The sequence below is a fragment of the Phaenicophaeus curvirostris genome, chromosome 2 (genome assembly GCF_032191515.1).
Source record: "Phaenicophaeus curvirostris isolate KB17595 chromosome 2, BPBGC_Pcur_1.0, whole genome shotgun sequence".
In the NCBI taxonomy this organism is placed as follows: Eukaryota; Metazoa; Chordata; class Aves; order Cuculiformes; family Cuculidae; genus Phaenicophaeus; species Phaenicophaeus curvirostris.
Genome location: NC_091393.1, coordinates 67,640,612 through 67,667,875, shown reverse-complemented (window position 1 = coordinate 67,667,875; position 27,264 = coordinate 67,640,612). Strand labels below are relative to the sequence as shown.

The 27,264-nt window shown below is 38.2% G+C and overlaps 1 protein-coding gene across 2 annotated transcripts in view; it reads right to left on the bottom strand.

Moving 5' to 3' along the window:
* Positions 1–389: 389 nt before the first annotated feature.
* The window catches only part of MTR (5-methyltetrahydrofolate-homocysteine methyltransferase), a 52,682-nt gene continuing 25,807 nt past the window's right edge, over positions 390–27,264 (bottom strand). For both annotated transcript variants that reach the window (XM_069852343.1, XM_069852344.1), the window contains exons 17-33: positions 26,768–26,884; positions 26,532–26,672; positions 21,834–21,923; positions 21,088–21,240; positions 20,327–20,434; positions 16,594–16,694; positions 14,569–14,636; positions 13,588–13,708; positions 10,145–10,226; positions 9,268–9,366; positions 8,286–8,361; positions 7,282–7,437; positions 6,366–6,562; positions 3,557–3,757; positions 2,145–2,337; positions 1,283–1,395; positions 390–1,146 (exon numbers count right to left, since the gene is read on the bottom strand). In XM_069852343.1, the coding sequence (XP_069708444.1) occupies positions 1,060–1,146; positions 1,283–1,395; positions 2,145–2,337; positions 3,557–3,757; positions 6,366–6,562; positions 7,282–7,437; positions 8,286–8,361; positions 9,268–9,366; positions 10,145–10,226; positions 13,588–13,708; positions 14,569–14,636; positions 16,594–16,694; positions 20,327–20,434; positions 21,088–21,240; positions 21,834–21,923; positions 26,532–26,672; positions 26,768–26,884 (2,103 nt within the window). In that variant the 3' untranslated portion in view covers positions 390–1,059. The remainder of the gene's footprint in view (positions 1,147–1,282; positions 1,396–2,144; positions 2,338–3,556; positions 3,758–6,365; positions 6,563–7,281; positions 7,438–8,285; positions 8,362–9,267; positions 9,367–10,144; positions 10,227–13,587; positions 13,709–14,568; positions 14,637–16,593; positions 16,695–20,326; positions 20,435–21,087; positions 21,241–21,833; positions 21,924–26,531; positions 26,673–26,767; positions 26,885–27,264) is intronic.

Sequence of the window (27,264 nt, the reverse complement as noted above, 5' to 3'; positions counted from 1 at the left end):
GAGACAAGAAAAACTAGGGGTTTCTGTCACAATATTTTACCAAATTAGCATTTAAATAATACCTGAGGCACTTTCCAGAGGTTATTAAAAGCTATGAACAGTTAGCTCACTCAAGAGTTAAATCTGAACAAGCCTATGGTATTAACTGTTACTTATGATAGTATTGCTACTATATGTTTTTAAAATTCAGGTGGCCAAAAGCTTAAAGTATTAGCTCCAAGCTTTCAGTCTATTCTAACAATTATGCTTCTCTCTGATTCTTCACACAGAAAAGACTGTTCAAATACGAATTAACCCTCAGAACTTACCTGTAATACAGGAAGTACCATTACCCTTCATACAGAGTAAGACTGTTTGCTGAAAGAAGGCGAAGCATGAGATGCACAACCCTACGGGGTCAGTCATCCTATTTCATGTTCTGTCATAATACAGCATCTCTGATATTGTTCCAGTACATCATACTATTTTGATAGTTCTAACCACAATCATAATCACAAAGTAATTTAAAAACCTGACATAATCCAGAGAGACCAACATGTGTTCCCAATAACAAGACCTTTTAAAAAAGGAGATCTGTTGTACTTCAGTTGTTCTTGATCACTCATTATAAAACCTTTGCTGACTTTACATAAAAAGCACATTGCATTGCTGTACCTGGACTTGCCAAAACATCGAAATAACAAAAGTCAAATACTGTTCTATGTATATCCCCAGCCAATGGGCTAGAAATTCTTGCCCCTGATTTCAAAGTCTTCCTCAGGACAGGAGGGCTATGCAGCTTCCACATCTCACCCTACATCTAGCTCTCAGCTGGAGTATTTGTGGAAGAAATAAAAATAAATAAAAGCATATCACTATGCCCAAGAGATCCACAATGCATTCATGGTCCCAAGCAAAGAGCGCAGGGCAAATCTGAAACATAAGTTACTTGATCAAAAACTATAAAAAAATCAGACAAGCTATTGGGAATGGATGGGAGAAAGCTGTTTTCAGTCGGAATGATTTTCTTGTTTCTTCTGGCCATCAAAAAAAAAAAAAGTTCACCCACAAGTGTCACAGTTATTCAGTATCATACGCCAAAATGGGTCCCAGCCATTTCTCCACTTCTGCCACAGACAAGTTCTTCCTCCGTGCATAATCCTCAACCTGCAAAAGGATGACAAAATTTGGTGATGATCGGGAAACTCCAGCTTTTCTTTTTTACAGTATTTTTTTCTTAACATCTGCTCATTAGGTGTTTTTTGAATGCTGTAACATTACCACAATGGACAGTCCAAGTTACCTGATCTTTACATATCTTGCCAACAGCAAAATATTTGGATTTGGAACTGGAAAAGTAGAGGCCAGAAACTGCAGAAGCAGGTGTCATTGCCAGTGACTCAGTTAAACCAATTCCTGGAAAAGAAAATGAAAAATTCTCTGAATTGAAAAATAAGCATAAATTCAGAGCCTTTTTTTTTGTTGGGCAGCTTTAGGCAAATGCAAAACCCAAAAAGCTTCCAGATGAACTAAAACCATAACTGTTTTCCATTTGTTATCTATTAAAAAAAAATCACATAGCTTTAAATATACTGCAGACCTTCATTACAGTATTACTGTAGAGTAACGTGTACAGTGTGACGGAAAAAAACTTGGACATTTTGGCAAATAAAACAGGTAACGAGGTTTTGAAACACAGGAAGGATTTTTTAGAATTGTAGAAGCAGCAGTGAAATGTCTGACATGTAAAATATCTTAGGAAACAAATGAAATTCATTGCTTTTTTAAGAGCTACCATCTCAAAGATTGTGTGGACCAGGAAATACACTGCTGAATTGACTTTTTCCTGTTTATATCTAGAATGTCTTCTTGCAACCATAAGGATGCTAGAATTTTTCTCTGTGCAGCAGAACCCTGTTTGCATGCGCTACGCTAATTAGGGACATAACTCTTTCACCAGAAGCACTGTCAATATTTTGCAAATGCTTCCTTAAATGAGGCAAAATGAAAATGGCAATGAAAAGGGGAAGACAACAACTCCCAGAACCACTTCAGTTTGTTTTTTATTGTAGCTACGCACCACCCAGTTTACTCTTTTGTTGGCATTTCAATCTTTCATTCACATAAAACCAGTTTAAGAATCTCAGTAGAGCAGACAGAGGTACCTGTTGTTTCCTCAATGTTTGCAAGTTTCCACATTGTGAGTTTTTCTGTATGGTCAGGCTGGCATGGATATCCAGGGGCAGGGCGAATTCCTTCATATTTAATTCTGCGTAAGTCAGAGAGATCTAGTTGCTCAGTACTACAGTAAGCCCAGAATTCCCTTCGAACTCTTTCATGGAGCTCCTCAGCAAATGCCTTGGAATAGAGTGCAAAATTTTATTTTTATTTTAATTTGTGCAGACTGATGCAACAGCTAATTGATGAAGACTAACAATGATAGAGACTTTCTCCCCATTCTCATTTTAATTTTTAAAGGAGCTCTTAACATAGCTGAGCAATTTTATAGTGTTAAAATACACACACAATACTTATTTTGCTAATTTAAGTGGTTTAGCTTTTTCTTATTGGGAGACAAAGGTTGGGTTCTTGGGGATACCCTTCTTTAAAAATCCTACATAGTCAGTGAGGTAAAGATATGGACAAGTAACTGGAAAAGATGAAATTCATTAGCCTATGGTAGTGATATATCATTAAAGCACTAAAGTCAGTATGTCTTGATTCTGTGGACATCTCATCCAGGTTTAACTATGAAAGGCCACATCATTCTTCTATTTGTGACAGTATCAGCTGTAAGTAAGTGCCACTGCTCTTTTTAGCAGAGGACCTTTCCATTAGTGAAAGTGGGCAACAGCTCTTCTTAATTTTTTTTACAGCTTACACTATCTTGCCAGCACTGGTTGCCTTCAGGAGAAACTTCCACTTCAGTAAATATCTTCAGATGGCATCTAAAAATAATTTCTAAAACTCTGTTATTGCTTGAAACACACAAGTAGAGCTTACCCCACTTGCATTGCACCAAAGCTGCTGTAAGTTTAACACAGTTTCTCAGGTGTAAGCATGAGGGCAGGCAGATGGGGACAGAGCGGGGAAAGGGATGGCATTTCATAAACCACTCTAGTTAGAGCTGTAAAAGCATGTCTGTCTAAGCCTCACACACATTAAGTCAAAAGATTTGCACCCTTGCACCCAGCAGAAGGCATGTCTGCAATTCAAGAATATAATCAGCAGGTCATACCTGGTTCCAAACATATTCTCGTGTAGATAAAACAAGATTTTAAAAGATACTTCTTTTTAAACACTTTTGTTTTAAAATTTACTAAATTCTGTCAATCATCAAGACCCTCATAAAGAGCTCAGAGACCCTTTTGCAGCTGGAAGGTATGGGTAGCCGAGTCTCCTCTGGCTCTGAAGAGGACTCTCAAGACAATTTTAGTAGAACCAATTCCTTTTCAGATTTTATGCAGAGCATACATCACAGGCAACAGCTTAAGTTTATACTAAAACTTAAAACAGCAACTTGTCAAGCAAATCAAGTGCACAGTCACGTAATTTGCAAGGAAACACAACCTCATACCTCTGCTAGTCGATCCCCAAGAGCCTTTACCATTATGATGTTGTATTCATCATCCTGTTTCCTAAATTCATTGCATAACTCATCTACACCAAAGCAGGCCACAGCAAACAGGCCTAAGTAGTCACAAATGCCAGAATCCAGTGGTGCAATGAAGTCTGAGAGGCAGTAATATGGATCTGTGCAGGCAGAGTCCTTTTCAGCCTAAAGTAACAAAAGTAGTGCAATAAATCAGAACATTAAAAAGTACATTTTAAGTATTAGTGCACTATTAAGCTAAAGATGAATATTTTTAAAACTAATGGTCCTAAGGCATTCCTGACAAACACCCTACTAGTCTTTGAACCACGATGACTTTCTTGTACTTGAATTAAAAGAAAACACCTCTCTTAAACTGAGGGTGTTTGGATCACTGAAGAACAAAATGTCAAGGGACAGAGATGCTGTGCTGAACAAGTACAGAGAAAGTTTCACTTCTATTTACAGCTAGTAAGATTTAACAGCTTCTTCTGCAGACAAAATATTACAAAAGAAAGAACAGTCTTATGCTAACCACTGGGTCAGAGGAGGAATTTTCCATCTCTAGCACAATTCCACATTTCACACACACAGAATCACACACACAGAACAACCAGGTTGGAAGAGACCCACCGGATCATCGAGTCCAACCGTTCCCATCAAACACTAAACCATATCCCTCAGCACCTCATCCACCCGTGCCTTAAACACCTCCAGGGAAGGTGAATCAACCACCTCCCTGGGCAGCCTGTTCCAGTGCCCAATGACCCTTTCTGTAAAGAATTTTTTCCTAACGTCTAGCCTAAACTGATAGTTGATAGTTTGCACTCCACTTAACCTACGCAACACAGCACCTCAGGATGCAGGTTTGCATTAGCCACATGCAAGTACAAACAAAATACATCTATTACTACTGAAAGTTTGAATCCCAAGCAAGGTTCAAGTGAGTTTATGCAGACAGGAAGTATCCTGCTTACTGGATCCTTTTCTAAAATGGAAAAAAGTGAATAGAATGAGGTGGATGAGCACTGGCCATAGTGTCAAACAAGATGTTTTACAGTTGAGGATTGTATCAGCCTATTCATCATGGTAACATGATTGCTATTTAAGAAGTGGCATAGTTCTTTTAAATCCACCCAACTTACAGAAAGATAAAAGTTATTTCATGGCTATCACTTGGCCAAAGATTCTTTTCCAAGTTTTCTTATTCTATGAAAAAATTTTAACAATGCCTTCCATCTGTTCCAAATTGCAGTTTAAAAAAAACAACACACAACCCCCCCAGCCTCTGAAAAACAACAAAAAATGGTCAACTGTTTTCCTAGTTTCTATAACTTAATAGGTTATAGAAAGTACCATAAAACTGAAGAAAAGTTCCTTTTCCATACAGGTGAAATCTACAGTAATTTTAAGGTTATTTCATAATTACTACAGTTATGAAAATACTAAATGCACCTCCAACTTTTAGATTTACATCATATCCATAACAGTGCCCCTATCACAGACAGGACTCTGTGACCTAAAAATAACATTCTATTTAAGAAACAGGCGACAATCATTCTCTTCTACTTTGCTCTGGTGAAGTCTCTGCTGAATTACTATGTACAGAAGATTGAAAGAGATGCAGCTAAAATACATAAAGTCCAGACTTTCATAGCCTTAACTTTTGAGAAAAGCCTAAACAAATGAGGAATAAAAGAACATAAGACAAGTAAGAACAATAACAGTATTCCAATAGTAAAAACCATTACAAGAACATCAAATCAGATAATCCCCCTGGGAGAACAATAGGAAAAGGCTAGGAAAAGAAACCGTAGTAAACTTGATTTACAAGAGGTATCAAAATGTTTAACTAGGCAGTAAGGCCTTGGAACAGCCCTACATAAATCCCTGTGAGAAGTGTCTATATAAACATCTGCCATGGATTGTCAAGATACACTTGATGCATCTTCACTCAACAGATAATCCGTTGCAGGGAACTGGAACGGACAAACTTGAAGTCAAGTATTTCTTAGTCCAGTTCTGGAATACTGGCACAGGACTATCCTCACAGAATACCATACTCCCAAAATTTAAGTGTCTGTTAAATTTGCTTCTGCCACATCAGTTGACTCTGAATATGTGAATTATGAAGAAGCCAAGTCAGAAGGTTCTAAGAGGGAGACAGAGAGCATCTTGAAAATGTTTCATTTATTAAAATATATGCAAACCTTGATAAGTATGATTCACACTTGAATACTTAAAATAATGATTCTCTACCAGAATTAGCAGCCAACTAAACAATTCTAAACTGCCTCTTCATATGGGGAATTTTACATAAAAATTAAGACTATCAAAACCACTTATTTCCACTGAGCTTTATTTTCCAGGTATTTTAATTGTAAGTGGTTTTAACCTTTAACACATTCAAGCAGAATTTCTCATCTAAGGCAGGGATACTACAGAATTAAGGTTCATTAGGTTCTGATTTAGGACACAGGATCCATGTGATGAATTTATACAGTATAGTGTTTTAAGTCTTCCTAAATATTAAAATCAAGACCAAAAATGCACATCATATCAGAAGATGTCAAACCTATAAAGCATTTTGGACAACTACTACTATTACTACAATACAAATACCTAGGTCAATATTAACAAGATCTTGTTATTACTGAAAGAAACAGCAAGACAACCAATGCAGACAGATTAGACAACCATTTTCTGCACAGATTTTAACAGAGCACTTCTGTTACATTCTTGCAATTCAAGAAAAAAAAAATCACTTTATTTCACAAATGTTCTGTCATTGTACCTGTTGCCTCAAGCCATAAAATTTTGCTATTGGTTCTGAAGATCCCACTGCCTCTTCTACAGCATATAAATAGATATCATCCTGAATGCTTTGAGCTGGCCAGAACCCAACTACTCCTCTGGCTTGTAATTTCTTTTGATTAATCAATGTTTTCAGTAGATTCTGAGCATCATTATAAACTCTCTTTGCTTCTTCACCTACCAAAAAAGAAAAAGAGAACCCTATAGAAAAGGCATGTTTTCCACAAGTGGTTAAAAGGACTTAAAAATTGCTGAAGTTTGATTCATTTTTCATTTTCCACATAAATTCTCTCATGACTGCAACAATCTGTCAGCAACAGCATACAGAGAGATAGCAGTGTCATTATGTCTATGCAGCTGTAACAACATATATCTTGAAAAAACAAACCCGCATGTTTCAGCCAACACTATTCTAGTAGAGGCAGAGAACACAGAACAGAATGAGCAACAGAGAACATGTGTGTGCACCTACACTGCCACAGTGGAACAGACCAGGACTATCGACTTCGGTGTCACGCTTGCAGTTTTCATCATGTATTTCAAGGCCTACTGAATAGTTTCAAAAGGAGACAGAGCCCTCTTTGCATCTTCACTCACAATGGGGATATAGATAAATCAAGCGTTCTGCTGCTATTTTCTGTCATTAAAACATCTCCCTTTGTTTTGGCAGGTGAATACTAAAAAAGATTATTAAGCATTTTTCCCCATTTGTTTTTCAGCCTCACTTGCAAACACTTGATTCAGTTAAGTGTTGCTTTACAGAAATTATTTCAGCAACATAAAGTTTCCATGGGTTTTCACTATTTCTACATATTTCAAAACATACAGAACCTTAATGCAGCATGGCAGGTCTGTCAGTATTATTTAGATGAAGTAAACACAATTTCAATACTCACCTACGGTTTTATCATTAAAGATTTTAGGGAATCCCCGGTTGGGATACTTTCCCCTAAGTTGCCAGACATCAAAGAAAGGCTTCCAGTCAATGTATTCTAATAGGCTCTTCAGGTCATAATCTTCAAAGACCTTTGTGCCAATGAATTTCGGTTTAACTGTAGGAATCAGAAGTACAATCTCACATGATGAGAATAATTTAATACTGCTCCTACATGTGCAGCATAACTGATGCTCACAAGCCTCCACCAGTGCAAATGACCTCTTCCAAAGCAATTGCCTTAGAATTCCCGCGGCCACATCGTTCCCAAATTATACCATACTCTACACTTACAATGTGATTAAAAAAAATCACCTATGGACCTATGATATGAGGAAGATACAAACTTCCCACTTTTTTTGTTTGCCCTGCTCAATACTTTACAACACAGCTTTTATTAAGATGAGTTATTGAAAATTAGCATCTTGTCGAGTCTTTCAAATGAAAAGACAGAAAGCACTGAAGTGTTAATGTCGCTGCAGGAATGGACTTTTTGTGCCATTATGTTTATACTTCTAGTCTCTAATATTTTTTTAAAAAATAAATCAAAACAAACTTGTACAGAAACTGATGAGGGAAGGGCAGAAAAAAGTGTGAGGAGTTTGATAAAAATGCCATGTCACAACATGCATTCCCTAAATGGGGTATAGTAAAGTGTGCAACATAATGAGCCAGTCTAACATTACCTTGTGAAGCCAGTATTAAACTTCTCTTGATTAGGACTTTTTTCCCCATTTTTTAATTAAATATTAATTGGCAGAAAGAGGACACACAAACTTATGCCAAAAAAAAAAAAAAAATCTTGGCTCAGAGAGACACCAATTCACTCAAGTTGTTACATCTTTTCTAACAAAATGCTACTATATCCTGAAGTTTAATGAAGCATAATCTAATTAAAAATATATAATTACTAAATAAATAAAATAAAATAAAGCAACAATAGCCAACAGCAACATTTAAACTGACCTGGTTTATGGTCTGATAACCAGTCATTATGAAAACCTTTTCTTCTAGCTTGCTGTAGAGACAAGTATCTTCTTTCCTGTACAGACATAAAGTTTGATTTCACAAAGACATCACCACCAGTGACTGCAGCACGTCTCTGGGCAGATTACGAGCTCTTCTGAAAGGCATGGGAAATTTATAGCAACTTCATTAAGCGTCATGAATTCACTGCTGACCTCTGCTTAAAGAAGAGTGCTGTACTCGCTGATCTCAGCTTAGTGGACTGGTTCCCTGTGCAAAGACAGTCTTAAACTTGGTCAAGCCAAACATTCTCAGCGGGAGGTGATAAGCTTTATGCTTATCTTTTTCAAGACACCAGGTAAGAGCCAGATCACTTTCAGCTTGCTTCTGTGTTTATTTACAAAGACAACCTCAGAGGAGTCATGTTATTTGTTTCCTAGTGTTAATTCACACAGTCAGTCTTCATATTTTGTTCCTTCATTCTTTCTCTTCACTTTCCTAAAATTGCAGCTTCAGCTCTCGACTCTGAGACTGCTTAGATCCCTAACCTAAATGATATTATCACTAAAGGAAAGTGTAGTATTGTAAAAAACCCAATAGAGTGTGCGGTAATATAAATACTAGCAAAAGCAACCAGAGCCACTTTAGTTATCCCAGTGTAGCTCCTTGTTTCCAGCTACATTGGTCTCCTGAAGGTTGGTTAAACTGACATGACTGCCAGCCCCATGATACCACTGACTGCACACTGTGGACAATAAAGAATTTTCCAGGCATGCATTACACTCATGCAGAATTTTCCTTTATGGGTCAGAAAATTAGACTTCAAGCACTGCTGGAAGTTTTCCATCAATCCTACTACATGTTTTAAATCAGCTCAAATATACCTCAAGGTTTTCATAAGGAGCTGAAACTGAGAGTTATTTATGAGGCAAGTACCAGCCACTTGAAACAAGAGAAGAAACTAAATCAATCACATTTGTACCTTGAGAGACTCATAGTGTTCCTGTCTAATTTCTTCATATTCTTCTAATATTTCTTCAAAGAAATCATCCTTTACACTTTCATCTAAGAGCTGGGAGCACTGAAAAAAACGAAAGAGAAAGCACTAAGTACATACTGCAACATGCCATAGTAAGGAGTGAATATGAAATTCAGACTAAGCTATCAGTCTTTCAGACTTATTTCCAATTACATTTGACAGAGCTAAACTAAGCCTTACTACCAATCTGCAAACTAGATTCACAACATATTTAAGAATATGATTATTACTAAGAGTACTGCCCTACTACACACGTGATATTAGCAGAGTCAAGTCTGGCTCTGGAAAGACCTGAGAGGAGAATACTCTAAGACTTCAGAGACTGAATAGTCGTAGAAACCACACAATTTGTCCTACTTCTTTCCAGCAAGTATGTACCAGCTAAGACTACCCATTCATCTGAAAGAGGGAGCATCCATCTCAGAAAACCCCAGCCAGATGTTTCATAGAACTAATGTTCCTGTATCACTAACTTCAGAAATATATCCAAACCAGAGAGAATAGTGGATGACATCTAACCCCATCACTTTTCACTAGAAAACATCTCAATTCTACAATCAAGCACTCAAGTGAATCACATCACCCTTCATAGAAAAATGGCATTTAAATAAACATATCCTGTGACAATACACGACACAAGTCAGAAGAGGTAACCACGTGGCAGTATAAAAAATAAGCAATAGTAGTTTAGGATCTGGTCTCTTGTCATGCCTCTTCAATTTTCTGCCATAATATTAAGCCTTAGAGAAAAGGGTGAGAGGCACAACAGAAAAACAGGGCATATGTTTTTGCATGGATGAGAAACTGATTTAGAACTTACAACCACAACACTCTTGGATGCATCCAGGACGTGAATTACAGGTGCGCTATATCGTGGGGCAATTTTAACAGCTGTGTGTGTTCTTAAATGAAAAAGAAAAAGAGAGAGTGTTTCCCAACTGAAACAACATAAAAAATCCCAGCCAGACAAAACACCCAGCAAAATAAATCTTAACTTAATGTATAGACCAGAACTTCAAAAGAAGAAAGTAATTCATCCATCTGCTATGCATGGATGATTAAACACAGATTTTAATAATAGGTACATAAACACTTTTCTTCAGAGTATCAGAATGCTTCATAAATAACGTGCCAACTCATATTCCCTCAATGTCTTAGCAGCTGACTGAAAATCAGCATCTCATTAGTTTGAGTCTCAGAACTAATTTCCGTGAGAAATGTTCCAAACTAAGCCTACTAAAAACCTAGCAATTCTTATTCTAATTTTTCTGCTCCTCTTACATTTTTCCCCTCCCACAGGCTACTTTCTGGATCTATGGATTAACATTTAACATATTTCAGTGATGATTATTCCATTTCTACTATGCTCTACTTCAAAACTGGAGGCATACGCCCTTTACTCACTTGAAGAAGGAATTCTGTCAGTGGTCAATAAATATTACAAACTAGCACCTTCTTGGTTAGTGAAGTCATTCACATAAAAACCTCCCAATTAATCCAATTATTTAGCATTTACTCACAATCCAGTCCCCACTGAAATACTTCAGAAAATAGTGAAGAATCACTACTTTTATATTACAGTACTTTGTTGATCAAATTAGAGTATGGAGCCATAAACTGAGGCCTTATCAATCACATGAAATGCAGGTGGCTACGCATGTGGCTCAGAGTCCTGGCAAACTGCAAGCAAGAGCAGGATTGAAGACTTTGCAGTCCAAAGTTCAGTTTGCTTTCTTGAGTGCAAAGGTCAAACACTGTTTTTCAAATTCATTTAAATTAAAATCCAGGAAGCAATCTTCCACTAAAAAGATAAGATCTCCTTTTTCTTCAGTTTCTCTTGTATATTTAAAGCACTTGGCCATGGAGGTTACCAACGACCGTGCAACACAGCCGTGTGACCGACTGTCCAGCATCATCTTAATTTGCTTCTATGCAACGCACTTTTGATCTTGGCAGCTCTATTTTTTTTAGAAAAAAGATATTTTATCTTCTGTTTTGATAGGTACAAAGGCAACAAACAGGGCATGGTCTTACAATGGCACTGTGTCAACCAGCACATGTTTTGTATTTTTCAAAAAATAAACATTACCACAACAAAACTGTCACTACTATTTGTCAGCATCTAAATTTACCAAAGCTGTATGGTAAGAATGCAATCATCATTACTGTTAAGTCATGAAGAAACTCTATTATGTGGATTCTGGACGCAATATCCAGCCCCTCTCTCATTCAAACTAATCCCACTTTCCAGCCTTATGGTCTCCTTATTCCAAATAATCATGTCTACTTATTATAAAGAAAAAGCGAAAACGGTTCATTTTGAGCAACCTCTGACATGTATACAACCTTCCAGAATGCAAACATGAGGTTAAATTTAAGACTGTGGAAGTAACACAAAATATATACTATCAATCCAGTCTTCCATAAAGAATATCTTTACTTGGCATATATTTTATAGAAATAGTATGTATCTGGGCATATGCATAAATACATATTTAAATACAGTTCACATGACTAAAATTATTTTATGTATACAGAATTATACATATGTTCTTAAATAATTTCCATATTTAAGGATAAAATTAGTGCTGCCTTGCTGTTGGCTACATTGATCTCTATGAGTAAATTCTGCAAAATTGTTTGATGCTGATTATTTGACATCAATTACTAGGCCACAATGCCCTCTATACAAGCACTAAAAAGACATGAAGAAAGGGATGTCCTAAGACCTCCACACAGAATAAAGCCCTTTTCTTCTCCTCTCTTTTTTTTAAGAAAAAAAAAAAAAGGTCCATGTTTGTTCTCCATATCAAAGCCACAGAAAAAGACGGCTCATATGGAGAAGAATAAAAAAAAAGATACAGTTAACCTTGTATGATAACTACAGGTCCAATAAAGACAGATAGTGATCCTACTTTACATTGTCTGTCAAATTATAGGATGATCTCCTCAGGCAAAATATACAGAATACATTGAGCTAATATTTCTGCTACAGTATGTGCTGCCCTGATAAAGAAAGCAATAGCTTCTGGTTGTGCAAGAAACAATCTCTGCAGTCTCCTGAGCTGTCTCTACAACTACCTGAAAGGAGGTTGTGGAGAGGAGGGAGCTGGCCTCTTCTCCCAAGTGACAGGGGACGGGACGAGAGGGAATGGCCTCAAGCTCCGCCAGGGGAGGTTTAGGCTGGACATTAGGAAAAAAATTTTCACAGAAAGGGTCACTGGGCACTGGAACAGGCTGCCCAGGGTGGTGGTTGATTCACCTTCCTTGGAGGTGTTTAAGGCACAGGTGGACGAGGTGCTAAGGGGCATGGTTTAGTGTTTGATAGGAACGGTTGGACTCAATGATCCGGTGTGTCTCTTCCAACCTGGTTATTCTATGATTCTACTCAAGTACACTGTACATAAACCAGTTAGCAAGGCGTGACCCAAGGCCGTTACATGTGCCCAAAACACATCAGTAGTTATGTTAATAGTAGGTGTCAGTGAGCTATCAATACTGCTCTTCGGGACATCATAGCAGCTGCATTGCTTCATTAGAACAGATCTGAGAGAACAAGACCTCAACAGAAAATCTCAGTCTATCAAAAGCAACATGGTAACTTCTTCAAGGCAAGTAGCTAGAATTTATCCCCTATAAGCATGTCTGACCAGGACTAGGGGCTCAAGCCAGCACAGTGCTGAACAGTGATCCAGGAAAATACACTTTTTAAAGATAACACCTCTCTGATGTCAACATGTCCTTTCTAACCTCAGAATCCTGCATTTTCAGAACGCTTTCGTGAAGGATTCTGGAAGTGTTCAAGGCCAGGTTGGATGGGCCCTTAAGCAGTCTGGTCTAGTGAGAGGTGTCCCTGCCCATGGCAAGCAAGTTGGAACTAGATGATCTTTAAGGTCCCTTCCAACCAAACATGTTCTATGATCCTATGATCATTCATCTCCTTAGAAGAATAGAACTGTACTCATGTGCATATGCATATGAACCTTTGGAAGGAAATATACTACTTCCACATAAAACACACACTTCCAAAATACATGACGCTCACAAAATTGAAATATTTAAGACACCCATTATTTGTTGTGTACCAATTACATTTTACTTCTATATTCTAGGACTTCTGATAAAAGAAATAACATTCAGTCTTAAGCAAATACATACCAGTACGTGTGTTGAGAGAGAGAGAAATGACAATATATTTTCTTTTTTCCCTAGTTAACACTAGTTTCATACACATTCCCCATCCTCCCAACTGAAATATCTTACTTGGAAGTAGTTGCTCCTCCAATCAGCAAAGGTACTTTTATTGCCAACCTCTCCATTTCCTTGGCGACAAAAATCATTTCATCCAAAGAAGGAGTGATGAGACCAGATAGGCCAATTATATCTATTACAAATTTACAAACACACACATACACACAAAAGGTTTAGCAAATCACTGTAGAAAGATACAAAAATCATTACAGGAAGAATTTCTTTCTAGCTTTATGCATCAGAGAGTGAGATAAAAAGCAGGGTAGCTGCTAGTCTAGAAGCAAGTTTGACCTAATTAGAAAGTGAAAGCCTTTCAAGAATGAAAGTGGTTCCAAATCCCCGGTTTAAGATATTTCTCAGTCTCCACAGCTGCTCAACACCTACTGCTCTAGTTGCAGCAATAAATATACAGTACTTCTGATTAGCAAGCTTCAAATGTCAGAAGTTTGGCATTGAGGAGGGAAATAAGACAGAGTAATTATAAGCTATGCTCTTAGAAACAGCAAGCGCTTTCAAACTCCACCACCTATGCTCCTCACAATTCATCTTTTCCAAGACGTAATAGACTGTCTCAAAGCAATTGCAGCTTTTTTCAGAAAGTTCATTATTTATTAGAACAATTAATTCCTGATTTCACACTCACTGATCTGGCAGACTGAATGCCAAGTTCTTTTACCAATTTAAGACCCAACACAAAGTTATTTAACATTTCCAAGTCTCCATTTAGCCATCTGCCATCAGTAAAACAAACATTAAAACACCTTTCTTGGAGCTACACTTTTGATACAGGTTTTCAATTCCTCAGGCTAAGTTTCACAGAAATGCCAAATACTAAATGATGACTGTTGTTAACGCAGATGTTCTGATTTATCTGAAGGTAGCCTGACCAAATCACAGACAGTGAAGGAATGCAATGAGTAGCAATAAAAAAAAAAAATGCAAGTAGGGTTTAAAATCAAACAATTCAGGAGTGCTAATGAAATCACTCTGTACCTGCTTTGTTCTCAATAGCAGCTCTCAAAATCTTATCACATGGTGTCATGACTCCTAAATCAATAACTCTGTGAAAAGAAGTGAGATGATACAAGATTCTTTAAAAAAACAGGTCAAATTTCTGCTGAAGGGCAAATACATTGCTCTTACTGTAAATGATGACCTAAAACTGAAGTTAAAATTGAGATGCGTGCGTTTGTTTCACTTAAGATCTATGTTGGGAATTTTAATATAGAAAACATTGCTAGATCTAACAAAATTTTTCAATACATCACAGTTCCAGGTGATACAGTACATAAAAAAAATTCAACTATGAGAAGCTGTTTTCTTTTTAATGAATTTTTCGTGGTTGTACTAAGTTTGGCTGAGATGGGAGTTAATTTTCTTCATAGCAGCTGGCATGGCATTGTGTTTTAGATCTGTGAAAAAAACAATACTGATGTTTGTCCAGCATCAAGGTCTTCTCTGTTTCTCACTCCAACCCACCAGCAAATAGACTGGGTGGTGGACAAGAGACTGGGAGTAGACAAAACCAGGCAGATTACCCGAACTAACCAAATATTTCATAGCATATAAAAATCAGCAATAAAAAGGGAGAGGGAGGACTTTAGTAGAGGTTGGCCATCTTTTGCTCAGGAAATGGATGGGCATCAGTCTACCAGAGGCAGGTTGTGAGTGATTGCCTTGTATCATTTGTTCTGTTTTTTCTTTCTCATTTCTTCCACTTTTCCTTCACTTTAATAAACATTTTTACCTCCATGACAATATTTCTTTCTTTTATGATTCCCTTCCTCTTCCCCTACCCAGTGAGGATGGCTGGTCAGAAGCGAGTGAACGGCTGTGTGGTGCTTAGCGGCCCACTGGGGTTAACCAACAGCAGTGGCATTTTTGAACTTATTTGGGCAATACGAAAAGGTTTTGTGGACATCATATCTTATGTCAGGAACATAAGATGATTCACATCAAGGTTTTTTTCCCTATTAAAGGATACGTCTTATGAAATGAGACACTGCACTCTCCTTGCTAGTATTTTTTCCTACTAACCATAGCCCTTGCCAAGGCTTTCGCTTATTTTTTTCAAGTAAGCCACCCCAGCCTGTTGGATTCATTCAGCCTTGGTGACAAAAAACACTATGGCTTCATTTCGGTAAGTCTCAATAAAGTTCAAAAAAGCCTGAAACCGATCAACAAGATTTTAATAGAAAAGAGACTATACTGCATATAGACAGCACGGCTACTGGCTTCAGTCCAATGCATTTTACTATAGATACTATTTTTCTTAGAGCAAAATACAGCCCGAAGTATAAAAACTAAAGGAATGAACAGTAAGAATGAGTTCCAAAGCAGATTCAGCTTTGTGCAACATTTGATAATCTGACAAAGGGCTCTGACTGAAATGTGACCATTCATTCCAACACTGTTGCCAACCCTGTTGCACATACACTGGTCCTGAAAGAGCTGACTTTTCTTGAAGTTCCATCTTTTGAAGATAAGAAATAGGATAAGAATCTCATTTATTATTTAACAACACATATCCCAGTGAGCCTTTACAACCTCACAGTTAACAGCCTTAAAAATATACTAGAAGGTTCATTTGGATCTTCCAAGACTTCTTTTTGCCCAGCGTACCACCCAGATGCATCCTCGCCTACGGCGATTATTGCATCTCGCTTCTTCAGACATTACACTTGCATGTTTAAGACATCATACTTATTACATTTACCTAACAGAAAACAAATACCAAAACTGATGCCCTCATCTACATTGCAGTTGATGTTAATCTGTATTTATCTCAGATGCCAAATAATTAGGAAAAAAGTATTAAAGAAAGACGCTATTTTCCCCTCTCACTTTCCCATTAATATTATAATACCTGGTATGATCTGTGTTCCCAACCACAACCTGGGGAACAGAGGAAAGTTCCCAAGAAATGTTCACTTCTGTTATCACCATAACTAGCCTAATACATTAATTACCTAGTCTTAGATAGCTATGGTCCCAGCTACCTGATGTTACTCTCTTTACCTGAAGTTGTTGCAGCCCAGAACAACTCCCACAATGTTCTTGCCGATATCATGGACGTCTCCTTTCACAGTTGCTAATACTATTGTACCTTGATAAGGATCCTGAAAGTCAAACAAATCACACAGGAATTAAATTACTGAGAAGTCTCAGTATGCTTACACAGAGTCTTCAACAGTGTAATTCTAATCTATGACCAATGCTCCATTTGCAGTACAAGTAATTGCAAAGTGCAGTAGAGGTAAAACAGTCAATATTAAAAGCTACATTAAAAGATCCAGGTAATAAAAACTTGCACAAGAATTATTCTTGCAAATTACATGTGTATTACCAAACGCATGTGTTACTAAAAACATACGTGTTTCAAAAATAAAATTACAGAAAAAAAAGAATTCAGATGTGGGTAGCATTTTGTGCAGTGCAATAGCTGAACTCCTAAGGTACCTCTGCTCCAAACACAAATCTCACCAATAAAGATAGATTTAAATAGATTAAATATTAAGAACAAAAGGGTACGAACCCTCATAATTACACACCTGTTCAGGCACCAAGAGCAATCTTTCAATGCAATGTGGAGAACGAGAGGAATTCACAAAAGCAGAAGAGACTAATTTTTCATGCAACACAAACAGTAAGGGAGATATTTCAGTGCAGTTATCAGGCTATTTCAGACTACCCAAGCTGAACAAACAGGCTGGAAAAAGTATCTCTTTAAAGAAGGGAAGCTATACTGCCAAAGACTGGTCCTAGCTGGAGGGCACCCAGCCCTGACAAAGAGGTCCAACCAACAGGGCAATAGTGGAACTTCCTAAAGTAATTCTTCACCAGGACACAGGCCTTTGTGATACGTTTTTAGTTGTATAATCAGTGTTGGCATCTGGAGCAGATCCAGACTGTCATAGTGCAATGTCTGAGCTGGTACAGGATCAGATACCAACAACGGACTACTTAAACTGCACTACTCAAATAAACAGAGTATGTGAAACTACAAAACATTTTTCTGGCCAGTATCTCATGACACCTGCAGAAGGCAGAACTAGGCATTTGATTCTCCTATGAAGCATGTTATATTTTCTGGCCAGTATCAAATAGCTCTCCACGAACATTCTGTAGCTGCAATTTTCTGAGGGGAAAAAAACCCTTTATGTATTACTGAGAGTGATAGTAGCATTTCCCATGGTCCCAACACATTTGTTGAATAAAATCCCTGAATACCCACCAATGCTGCTGTTTACTAAAAGCTATTATCTCCCCAGTGCCTCCTACTTTACAGGAGACTAGGGAACAGAGAAGGTAAAATGGATTTTTAAGTCAGCCATCTCAGTACATCAACTAAAAAATACACAGCTGAAAATCTAGTGATAGAATGTAAAAAAAAAAACAGGGAAAGGACTGGGGGAAGAACAAAAAGTGCTGCTCACATGTATCTTATCCAACTACTGATGATTTAACTAGTGATTGATATCCAAGAAAAAAAAATGGACATGCACATAAGAAAGGAAAATCTGTGCTGAGTAACAAACAACATGGGACAGATCACAGGCTATTTTAAACAAACCCTATTTAGGACACACTGATTTTGATTGTCTCAAACAAGGAGGTCCTCAAGTTCTGGGCACACATCCAAAGTGCTTCTTTTTTTTTAATCTTGACAGAGATCCACAGCCACAGCTATTTACCCTTAGATCAAACTATCAATGATTTGCATTTCCTGGCAGTCTGTCTCTAAAGCTGTCCTGGAGGTTACAGTAGCCTGGGTAACATCAGACAGATCAGCTACCAGAGACTGCAAATCATTTTCCTCCAAGTCAATATCTAACTTCGGAGATAGATGCAGCTATTTTTCCTTCTCTCACCAGTTTTCTATACAGTTACAAGATTTTTTCAAAGGGGAAGGCAGTACAAAGCTTGCCCAACAGAAGGTAGAGAAAACAGGACAGAATTCCTACTTTTGCACTCCTGCTGTCCTCAGCCACACAGAGTATGTCACAATCTCTTCAGAGTGCTTGCTATACTTTTAAGAAACTCTCTTAATTCCACATCACTTCTTTTTAGCCAGAGAATTAATTAAATGCCAGAGGGCTCACAGTAGATCCTAATCCAATGTCTACAGAAGCAATGGGGTAATGATTCTCACTGACTTCAAATGGCATCAGGGAAAAAAAAAAAAAAAGGTGCCAAATACCAGCCCTGTCATCTGAATTAAAATAAAAAAGAACAGCAGGAGCAGGAGAGAGATGACACATAGAAAAGTGACTCATGACAGCCAGAAAACAGATCTGCATGAGATACTGGAGAGAAAGCACCTTCCTCACATCCAGAAAGAGCATGGGAAAAGAGACTAGACATCCTCTTTCTTCCATTAAGATCAGTCAGATTTAATTATCAGATTGTTTTTCTTGCTAAAATATTTGCTGTATTCATTACATTTACGCTGGGCAATCACACAACAGACTCGCAGCAAACGGCAAGACAGACGTTAAGAAGATATCAAGGGAAGAATTAGGAATCATTGAAAAACCCACAGAAGGGAAACCAAAGGAACTATACAAATATCACAGTTTGGAGAAATTGTTCTACCCTTTGTGTGTGTGTTAAACACTAAATTCTGATAATAGCTATTGTCTTGGAGAACTCATGAAGCCAAGGTAAGATTCATAGGACTACAGAAAAGTAAATGTACATCAAATTAACTTTGATAGTTAGAAAAAACAAGAGAAGAAGAAGAATATTTAACAATCAAAACTGGAAGCATGTATCACAGTATAAATAAAAGAGGAAAAAGCAGACATGAGTATTTAAAAGGATATTTGACCAACCTATCCGAACTCTCTTTTCTACTGAACAGAATCTTGTCAGTACGGAGAAACAAGGGACATCCTATTTCTTCATTTGCCAATGCTGCTATCACATATTCCATTAACCAAATTTGGAAGAAATACTTCAAGCATAGATAGGCACATGTAGTTGATAAAATTATTCTCATGCATTACTAACTGTCAGCTGTGAAACAGAAAATGCTATAAAGGAAAGGCCCATGAGAATCTGAAAATCACTGGATATTTTCAATTATAAATATTTTTTACATTATATAAAAAGAGTCTTTTGAAACTGGAGGAAAAACACACCGACAAAAAGACAACTATATTCAGATTCTGTTTTCATAACACTTGTCCCCGGCAACTTAGTCATGGCTACACATGCAATGAGTATACTACTCTATCATAACAAGAAGTCTTGAAGTCACGATCCGTGTGAAGAAAAAGGATAGAAGAACTTGGTTTGTTCAGCTGGGAGAATGACCAGCGGTAGGGGGAAGGGAAGAGTTGAATAGAGAGAAGCGTGGTAACAGGCTTTGAATATGCAAAAGGGATTTTGGTGGTTCATCAAGGGCAGAAGTAGTAGGAGCAAATAGCAAAAATTTCCCATAATGCTAGAAGTGTCATAAATTAATAACACTAGAATTACATACATAAAGGTATAAAGGGCCTACAAAGGTTTATAGCACCTTCAGGAAACGTGTGACAATAGCTTATGCACACATCAGGCAGAATTCCGCAAAATCTACAGTTGTGAATTTCAGACCCACTTCAAATTATGCCAAGATTGTCAGTTTCCATACAACTGCATCAATTCTCCAGCATGAAAGCTGAATAAATATCATCAGCAAAAAATATTTCCAGTTTTTTTCATTATATGCTATGAAAGAGTTACAGCACAAAGGGTTGTGTCATACCTCTTCCTCTACACTGCCTTGTTCAGCTCTCCTTTCCTCTCTTTCTTTTTCCATATAGGGAATAAGGTGTCCAACGGCTTTCTTCATAACTCGAGCAGACTTTATAACCTGCATAGATAAATGGGTTGGGGGGTGGCAGAAAATAAAGATAAGGTATAGGAATAGCCTCACTTTTCTCACAGCTTTCTTTTATACACATTCATGCAATAAAAAAAAAAACCAAAAAAACCCAAAAAAACCCAAAAAAACCCCAAAAAAACCAAACACAAAACCAAACAAACCAAAACCAACTTAATTTGCAAAATAAGATTTCAGCTTTGCAGAGCATTCTGTAGTAGCAAGCTGCTGGCCCCGCTCAACTAAGGGGCTGCACATGACACTTGCTTTCACAGTGCAACCTCTTGGATGGACTACTCACAACAGAACTGAAAGCTACAAAAAGGCCCAGACTTGAAGGTGCTAAACACAGCAAATTTTACTTGACTCTTTTTTTCCCTCTTGGTCTTCTGTAAGCCCAGACTTAAAACTGTGTTTCAAATAATGCAAAAACACTTATGAAGAAAGGAAACAAACATTTAAAACTACATAAAGTCAAGTTATAAAGTAAAGAAGAAACAGGGCTGCTTTTCAGCAGCAACTGAAGTTTAACAATTCATTCACTATATCCGAAAAAAAACCAGCCAGCATAGAATGCTTTGTCTACATTTTACAATGCTAGTTTTTGCAAAACGAGAAAATACATGAAATCATTTTCTCTTTACCTGAGGCAGAAACATCTTTCCAGCACCAAAAAGATCACCAACTATTTTCATGCCATTCATCAAAGGTCCTTCAATTACATTTAGGGGTCTAGGATATTTTTCCTGATTTAATCTTGCTTCTTCTGTATCTGCAATGACGTACTTCTCAATGCCCTGGGAAAAAAAATGGAAACCTTTTATATTGCAACAAATACAGCTTTTATTTAGTTGCCTTCTTTCCACCAAAAATCACGAAGAAAGTACAAAAACTGACATTAAGATACTGCTAGTCTTTAAGCTCAAATGTGTATTTAAAACAGGCTTTCTTAGGAAATAAAACACTGTAATTCTTGGGTATATAGTTATTCAAAGGAAGAGTCCCAGTACTAATAGGTTTGTTTGTTTTTCTTAACCATGTCATAAGAAAAACCAAACATTGAAAGACTGCTTCCTCAACATAAGTGCCATTGAGTGCAGTACTGTTAAAGGACCAAAGAAAACCCTTGAAAGCAAAAGCAACATGTTTCTACCAACACTAGCAGAATGAAATAGAAAGAGAATAAGCCTTTAGCCTGTGAAATGTAAAGACAAGTCACCACAATTTTCTGTTATTAAAAGTTAAACATATTAATTAACTATATTACTCATTATTAGCTTTTAAAACAATGGCAGTTGAAGAATTTTTGAAGCCAAAAGTATTCCTTGAATTCTAAGCTGATATCATGTCTCAGAGCTGATAGGTAGGACAATTTTCTGCACAGATTCACCTTTATGAGAGCATATTCCAGCCTTTCCTCCACAGAGCTTTTCCGCCATTCATCAGTCTGTACAACTTTTTTTCCTCCTTGAGCATGATTCTGAAAAAGAAAGACAGTCGTAGGAGCTTGTAGGCATACTAAGTACAACTACAAACTTTACTTTCAGAAAAGTGAGGATAAGTTCAAGCACTGACCCATAAAATAATTTTAGATTATTTAAAAGTTTTTTTATATACATGCAAATACTTGGTCAATCTGATAGGTTTCTACGATGGCATGACTGGCTGGGTAGTTGAGGGGAGAGAGGTGGAGCTTGTCTACCTCAACTTCAGCAAGGCTTTTGAAACTGTCTCCCTTAACATTCTCATAGGTAAGCTTAGGAAGTGTTAGTTAGATGAGTGGACAATGAGCTGGATTGAGAACTGGCTGGCTGGCAGAGCTCAGAGGGTTGTGATCAGCAGCGTAAAGTCTAGTTTGAGGCCTGTAGCTAGTAGTGTTCCCCAGGGATCAAGTACTGGTCCAGTCTTGTTCAACATATTCATCAATGACCTGGATGAAGGAACAGAGTGTACCCTCAGCAAGTTTACTGATGATTCAAAACTGGGAAGAATGGCTGATACACCAGAAGGCTGTGCTGTCATTCAGTGAGACGTGGACAGGCAAGAGTGGAGGGTGGAGAGAAACCTAATAAAATTTAACAAAGGCAAGTGCAGAGCAGTACACCTAGGGATGAATAACCCCATGCACCAGTAAAGGTTAGGGGTTGACATGCTGGAAAGCACCTCTGTGGAGAAAGACCTGGGAGTCACAGTGGAAAATAAGTTAACCATGAGCCAGCAATGTACCCTCATGGCGAAGAAGGCCAACCTTCTGGTCAGAAGGACCAAGGTCTCCTGGGGTGCACTGAGTTATCACCCCCATCTATTCTGCCCCAGGCTCCCCAGCTCAAGAAAGACAAGAAACTACAGGGTAGAGTCCTGTGGAGGACCACAAAGATTCTGAAAGTACTGGAGCATCTCTGTTATGAGGAAAGTCTGAGAGATATTGGTTTGTTCAGCCTGGATAAGAGGAGACTGGGGGGGAATCTTACCAGTGCTTATTAATATCTAAACGGTGGGTGTGTCAGGAGGATAAGGCCAGACTCTTTTCAGAAGAGCCCAGCAACAGGAAAAGGGGCAATGGGCACACAGGAAGTTCCACCTCAACGTGAGGGAAAACTTCTTTACCGTGAGAGTGACAGAGCGCCAAAACAGGCTGCCAGGAGAGGTTGTGGAGTCTCCTTCCCTAGAGATATTCAAAACCACGTGGACACAGTCATAGAGTCATAGAATAGTCTGGGTTGGAAGGGACCTTAAAGATCATATAGTTCCAATCCCCCTGCCATGGGCACGAACACCTCCCACTAGATCAGACTGCCAAAGGCCCCATCCAAACTGGCCTTGAACAGCTCTAGGGATGGGGCAGCCACGACTTCCCTGGGCAACCTGTTCTGCTGCCTCAACACTCTCATGGTGAAGAAATTCTTCCTTACATCTAGTCTAAATCTGCCCCTCTCAATTTTATACCCATTGTCCCTACCACCACAAGGTTTTGTAAACAGTCCCTTCCCAGTCCAGTGCAACCAACTCTAGGCAAACTTGCTTTAGCAAGGGGGTTGGACTGGATGATCTCCAGAGGTCCCCTCCAAACCTTACTAGTCTGTGAAATCATATCACAAACACCTGTTATACACTACAGGCACTTGGGAGATATATCCTGAAGGATATAAACCTCAATGAAGATGCAAACAAAACAATACAAGCAAACGTTTTTTAAAAAACGGGGGGGGGAAGAAGAAACAGTGTAATAGTTTTCGTGCTCTTAAAAAAAATGAATGACTAATCCTAAGTCTTTTACTTCTGGTAACACAATTTAAATTGACTTCTGGCCCACACACTATACTTCGTTTTATAATTCTAATTAATTTGGCACTAATTCAGCTTCTGCTGGAATAGTTTATGTTGTTACTTCATATCACAGATGTGTTTCCCATCAGGCAGCCTAAAGAACTACTCTTTGTCACGCACATAGACCGTTCCACATCCTCATGTACTCTCTTTGCCTCACACTCCCCTTTGCTGTGAAAGCAAAGGCGAAAAGTGCTTCACAATGCAAGAAAGCTCATAAGCACCCACCTCAGGAAGGTTCATGGAAGAGCATGCTATCCATTACTTTAACCACTTAACTTCAGGCAAGTCATATCTTTTTCTCTCTTGGTTATTCCACATAATCTGACATCTTTCAGTCCTTATGAACCCCCTATAATTTTGAGTGCTCCTCAGCAAATTTTAAAAGATAGAACCCTGGGAAAAGTCATGGAAACAAGATCTCACTCGTAAGAAAAGTCATGAAAACAAGATTTCACTTCGAAACCAGAACAAGTTTTTATTCTTGTTTATACAAACGTTAGCTAACTTCACAGCTTCTCGCTGATAAATCTTATTCCACTCACAGGCCTAGTTTGTACCAAGGGAATGCAAGAAAGCAGTAAATGTTGCCCAGAGAGGTTGCAGATTCTCTGTCCTTAGTTGTACTAAAAACCCAACGGAACATGGACCTGAGCAAACTGCTCTTGCTGACCCTGCTCTGAGCAGGGAAGTTGTACTAGATGATTGCCAGAAGTCCCTTCCCAGCTCAGCCGTTCTGTGATTCATTGAAAAGGTACCAAGGGTTCCTCAACCTCTGGACACACATTTTAGCAAGGGAAGCATTCCAATGTAAAAATAACCCATGAAGCTGCAGGGTGGGCATGCAGAAACCACAGAGGCAAGCACTACATGCAGATCTTTATAAACAGGATGATTGTACTGCATACTGAGGATGAAAAAAACTGTCTTTAGAAGTACAATTCCCATTGCCGTAATGGGAATTTAGGAACAGCAACAGCTATACACTTCATGGATTTTTTTTTTTTCATCTCAAACTTCAAATGAAGACTGATCTCCTAAATCTGCAAGGATTAGGCTTTTCATTTCTCCACACAGGTCTAGCATTCAAAAAACTGACAAGGTATGTTACTTTTACCTGAAGTAACTAGGAGGAAACTTCACTGGTGCTCTATCAGAGGTGCGATACTTGAAATGGGACTGCACATTCTATGTTCTTTGTGCAGAATAAACTACAGCAATTGGAAATAAAAAGAACATACTTACTGACTAATGATACCCTTTTGCGTTAAAAGAAACCAAACCTTTAGACAAAAGAACTTAGAGACATCCACTATACCAGAAGAAGGTCTGAATAGGTATTTTTAAATACATCCCAATCTCCAAAACTACATGTAATATTCTGTCTCACTGACTGTAAGCAACTACCTGCTTGGACTCCCACGTTTGTCCAGAGTGAAGATGAAACCCAAATCAGGATGCTTACCTCCAGTTAAAACCTTAAAGTTGTAACATTTTATGTTAAAATGTAATAGAGCTTTTAAAGATGTTTTGAACCAAGAGTGTCTCCCTTCTTGGCAACCGGGAGTTGGTTTACTCCCACAATAAAACTACCACCATGAAGAAGAGCAAGGATTCCAACCATGGCTTGCCCAATTTCTAGACCTAGGAGTCACCATCCACTTCCATTTCTACTTTTCATGCTCCATTTAAATTCACACTCTGCCTTCTGCAGAAACAGCGCTTAAGCGATCCATTTCTAAATCCTCTTTCTTTTTTTCTTCCTCTTTATTCAATCCTAAATACTGTAATGTTAGAATTCTGCTTGTACAGATAAGACCACTCCCAAGTAAATTGCTTAGACACTAAGAGCACCATTTAAACAGCCTAAGTGCAAAGGATAGACAGAGTCTTTCTCTACTGGTTTTCAACACGTTGCCATTGATCCTAAAAAGCATGCTCTACCACAGATAAACTACAAAGAAAATGAAGCTGTGCACAGAAATAGTACCTCCAGGAGCTACAAAACCTACATGCAAGCCCTGTGTGCTTAAATCTAAGAGTCACCTAACCCAGAGATATTTTTGCTGTATGTTCTATTCAGTCATCTTATGGCTGATAATCCAGAAATCTTCATGTGTGCAATCTTTGTCCTTTATGACACCACCATTACAGTATCCCAAAACCAGTCAACAGCTGATCTTCACTCTTGACATGAGTTACACGAACTGGAAATGTATGGCACAGCCAGGAACTGCAAGTTACTACTTCACTTTTTGTATGTATTCCAAGCAAACCATTTCCACCAGACAGACAGGTTTACTCTGTCTCCAACAATACACTTACCAACTAAGCTCCAGCACCCAGATCTGCTTTGGTTGTATGTTGGCTTTTTCTGGCTTTTGTTTGAGTTTTTTCATTGTCTGTGCAGGTTTTTTTTTTGTTTGGGTGGGGGTTTGATGGGATTTTTTACTTTTTACTGGGTTTGGGTTTGTTTTATTTAAAAAAGAATGCATAGGCAGCTTAGTCTCCTGAAGCTATGAAGAACTCTGGTGCAGGACCTTTCAAGGCAACTATGAAATTGGAGAGGCTCAATCTATCAGAGTTCCCATTTTATTGTATATTAATAACTGGACCATTTGTATTATCATTAGTAGCTTCTAACATCCACTTTTAGATTGACATGTGCACTTTATAGGCTGTTCTACGTATCATCAGCAGAGAGGCTTTAAAGCCCAAGTGCTATGCTAACTACTATTCAAGGCTTGAAATGGGAAGTTACCTGAGCATAATGTAAAAGTTTCTCTGTTGCATCAGGATCTTTATTCCAGATTAGATTCTCACACAGCTCTAGCAATTCCTTGTGGATATCATCATACACTGGCAGATTCCCAGCATTCACAATTCCCATGTCCATGCCATGCTGCAAAAAAAAAAGAATCCCCCAGCCAGGACTGTCAGACATAGCACTGCAAATCTACCAAGTGCAAGCATATGGAAGCCAAAAGAATATCATACCTTAATTGCATGGTAAAGGAACACCCCATGCATTGCTTCTCGAATGGCATCCATTCCTCGAAAGGAAAAAGACAGATTGGAAAGACCTCCACTTATCCTGGCTCCCGGCAGTGTTTCCTATAGGAATTGCACATATATTTTTAGAAAACTGCTTTCCTAAAAATTGGAACCCAAGCAAAGCATTCTGTCCATAAAACAGCTGGCCCCTGAGCTGTGGTGCATTGGCTATGTACCCATCCTCTCTCACTGTTCCACATCCTCCTAGTTACTCAAATTCATAAAAAGCAATTCATTTCTCTGTAGAAGAAGTGACAAGTGAAAAGAAAGATCCAGCCTAATTATGAGTAAGCAACTACCACGGTTTCCATAGTCATGGGTGCTATCCTAAACATATCAGTCCTCCTATAGCAGTATTCCAGATTTTCCCAATGCAGACCTACTCATGGTTCATCCACTCCCCACTCCTCTAGAGACAGGAGCAGCCAAGCTGCCTGCTT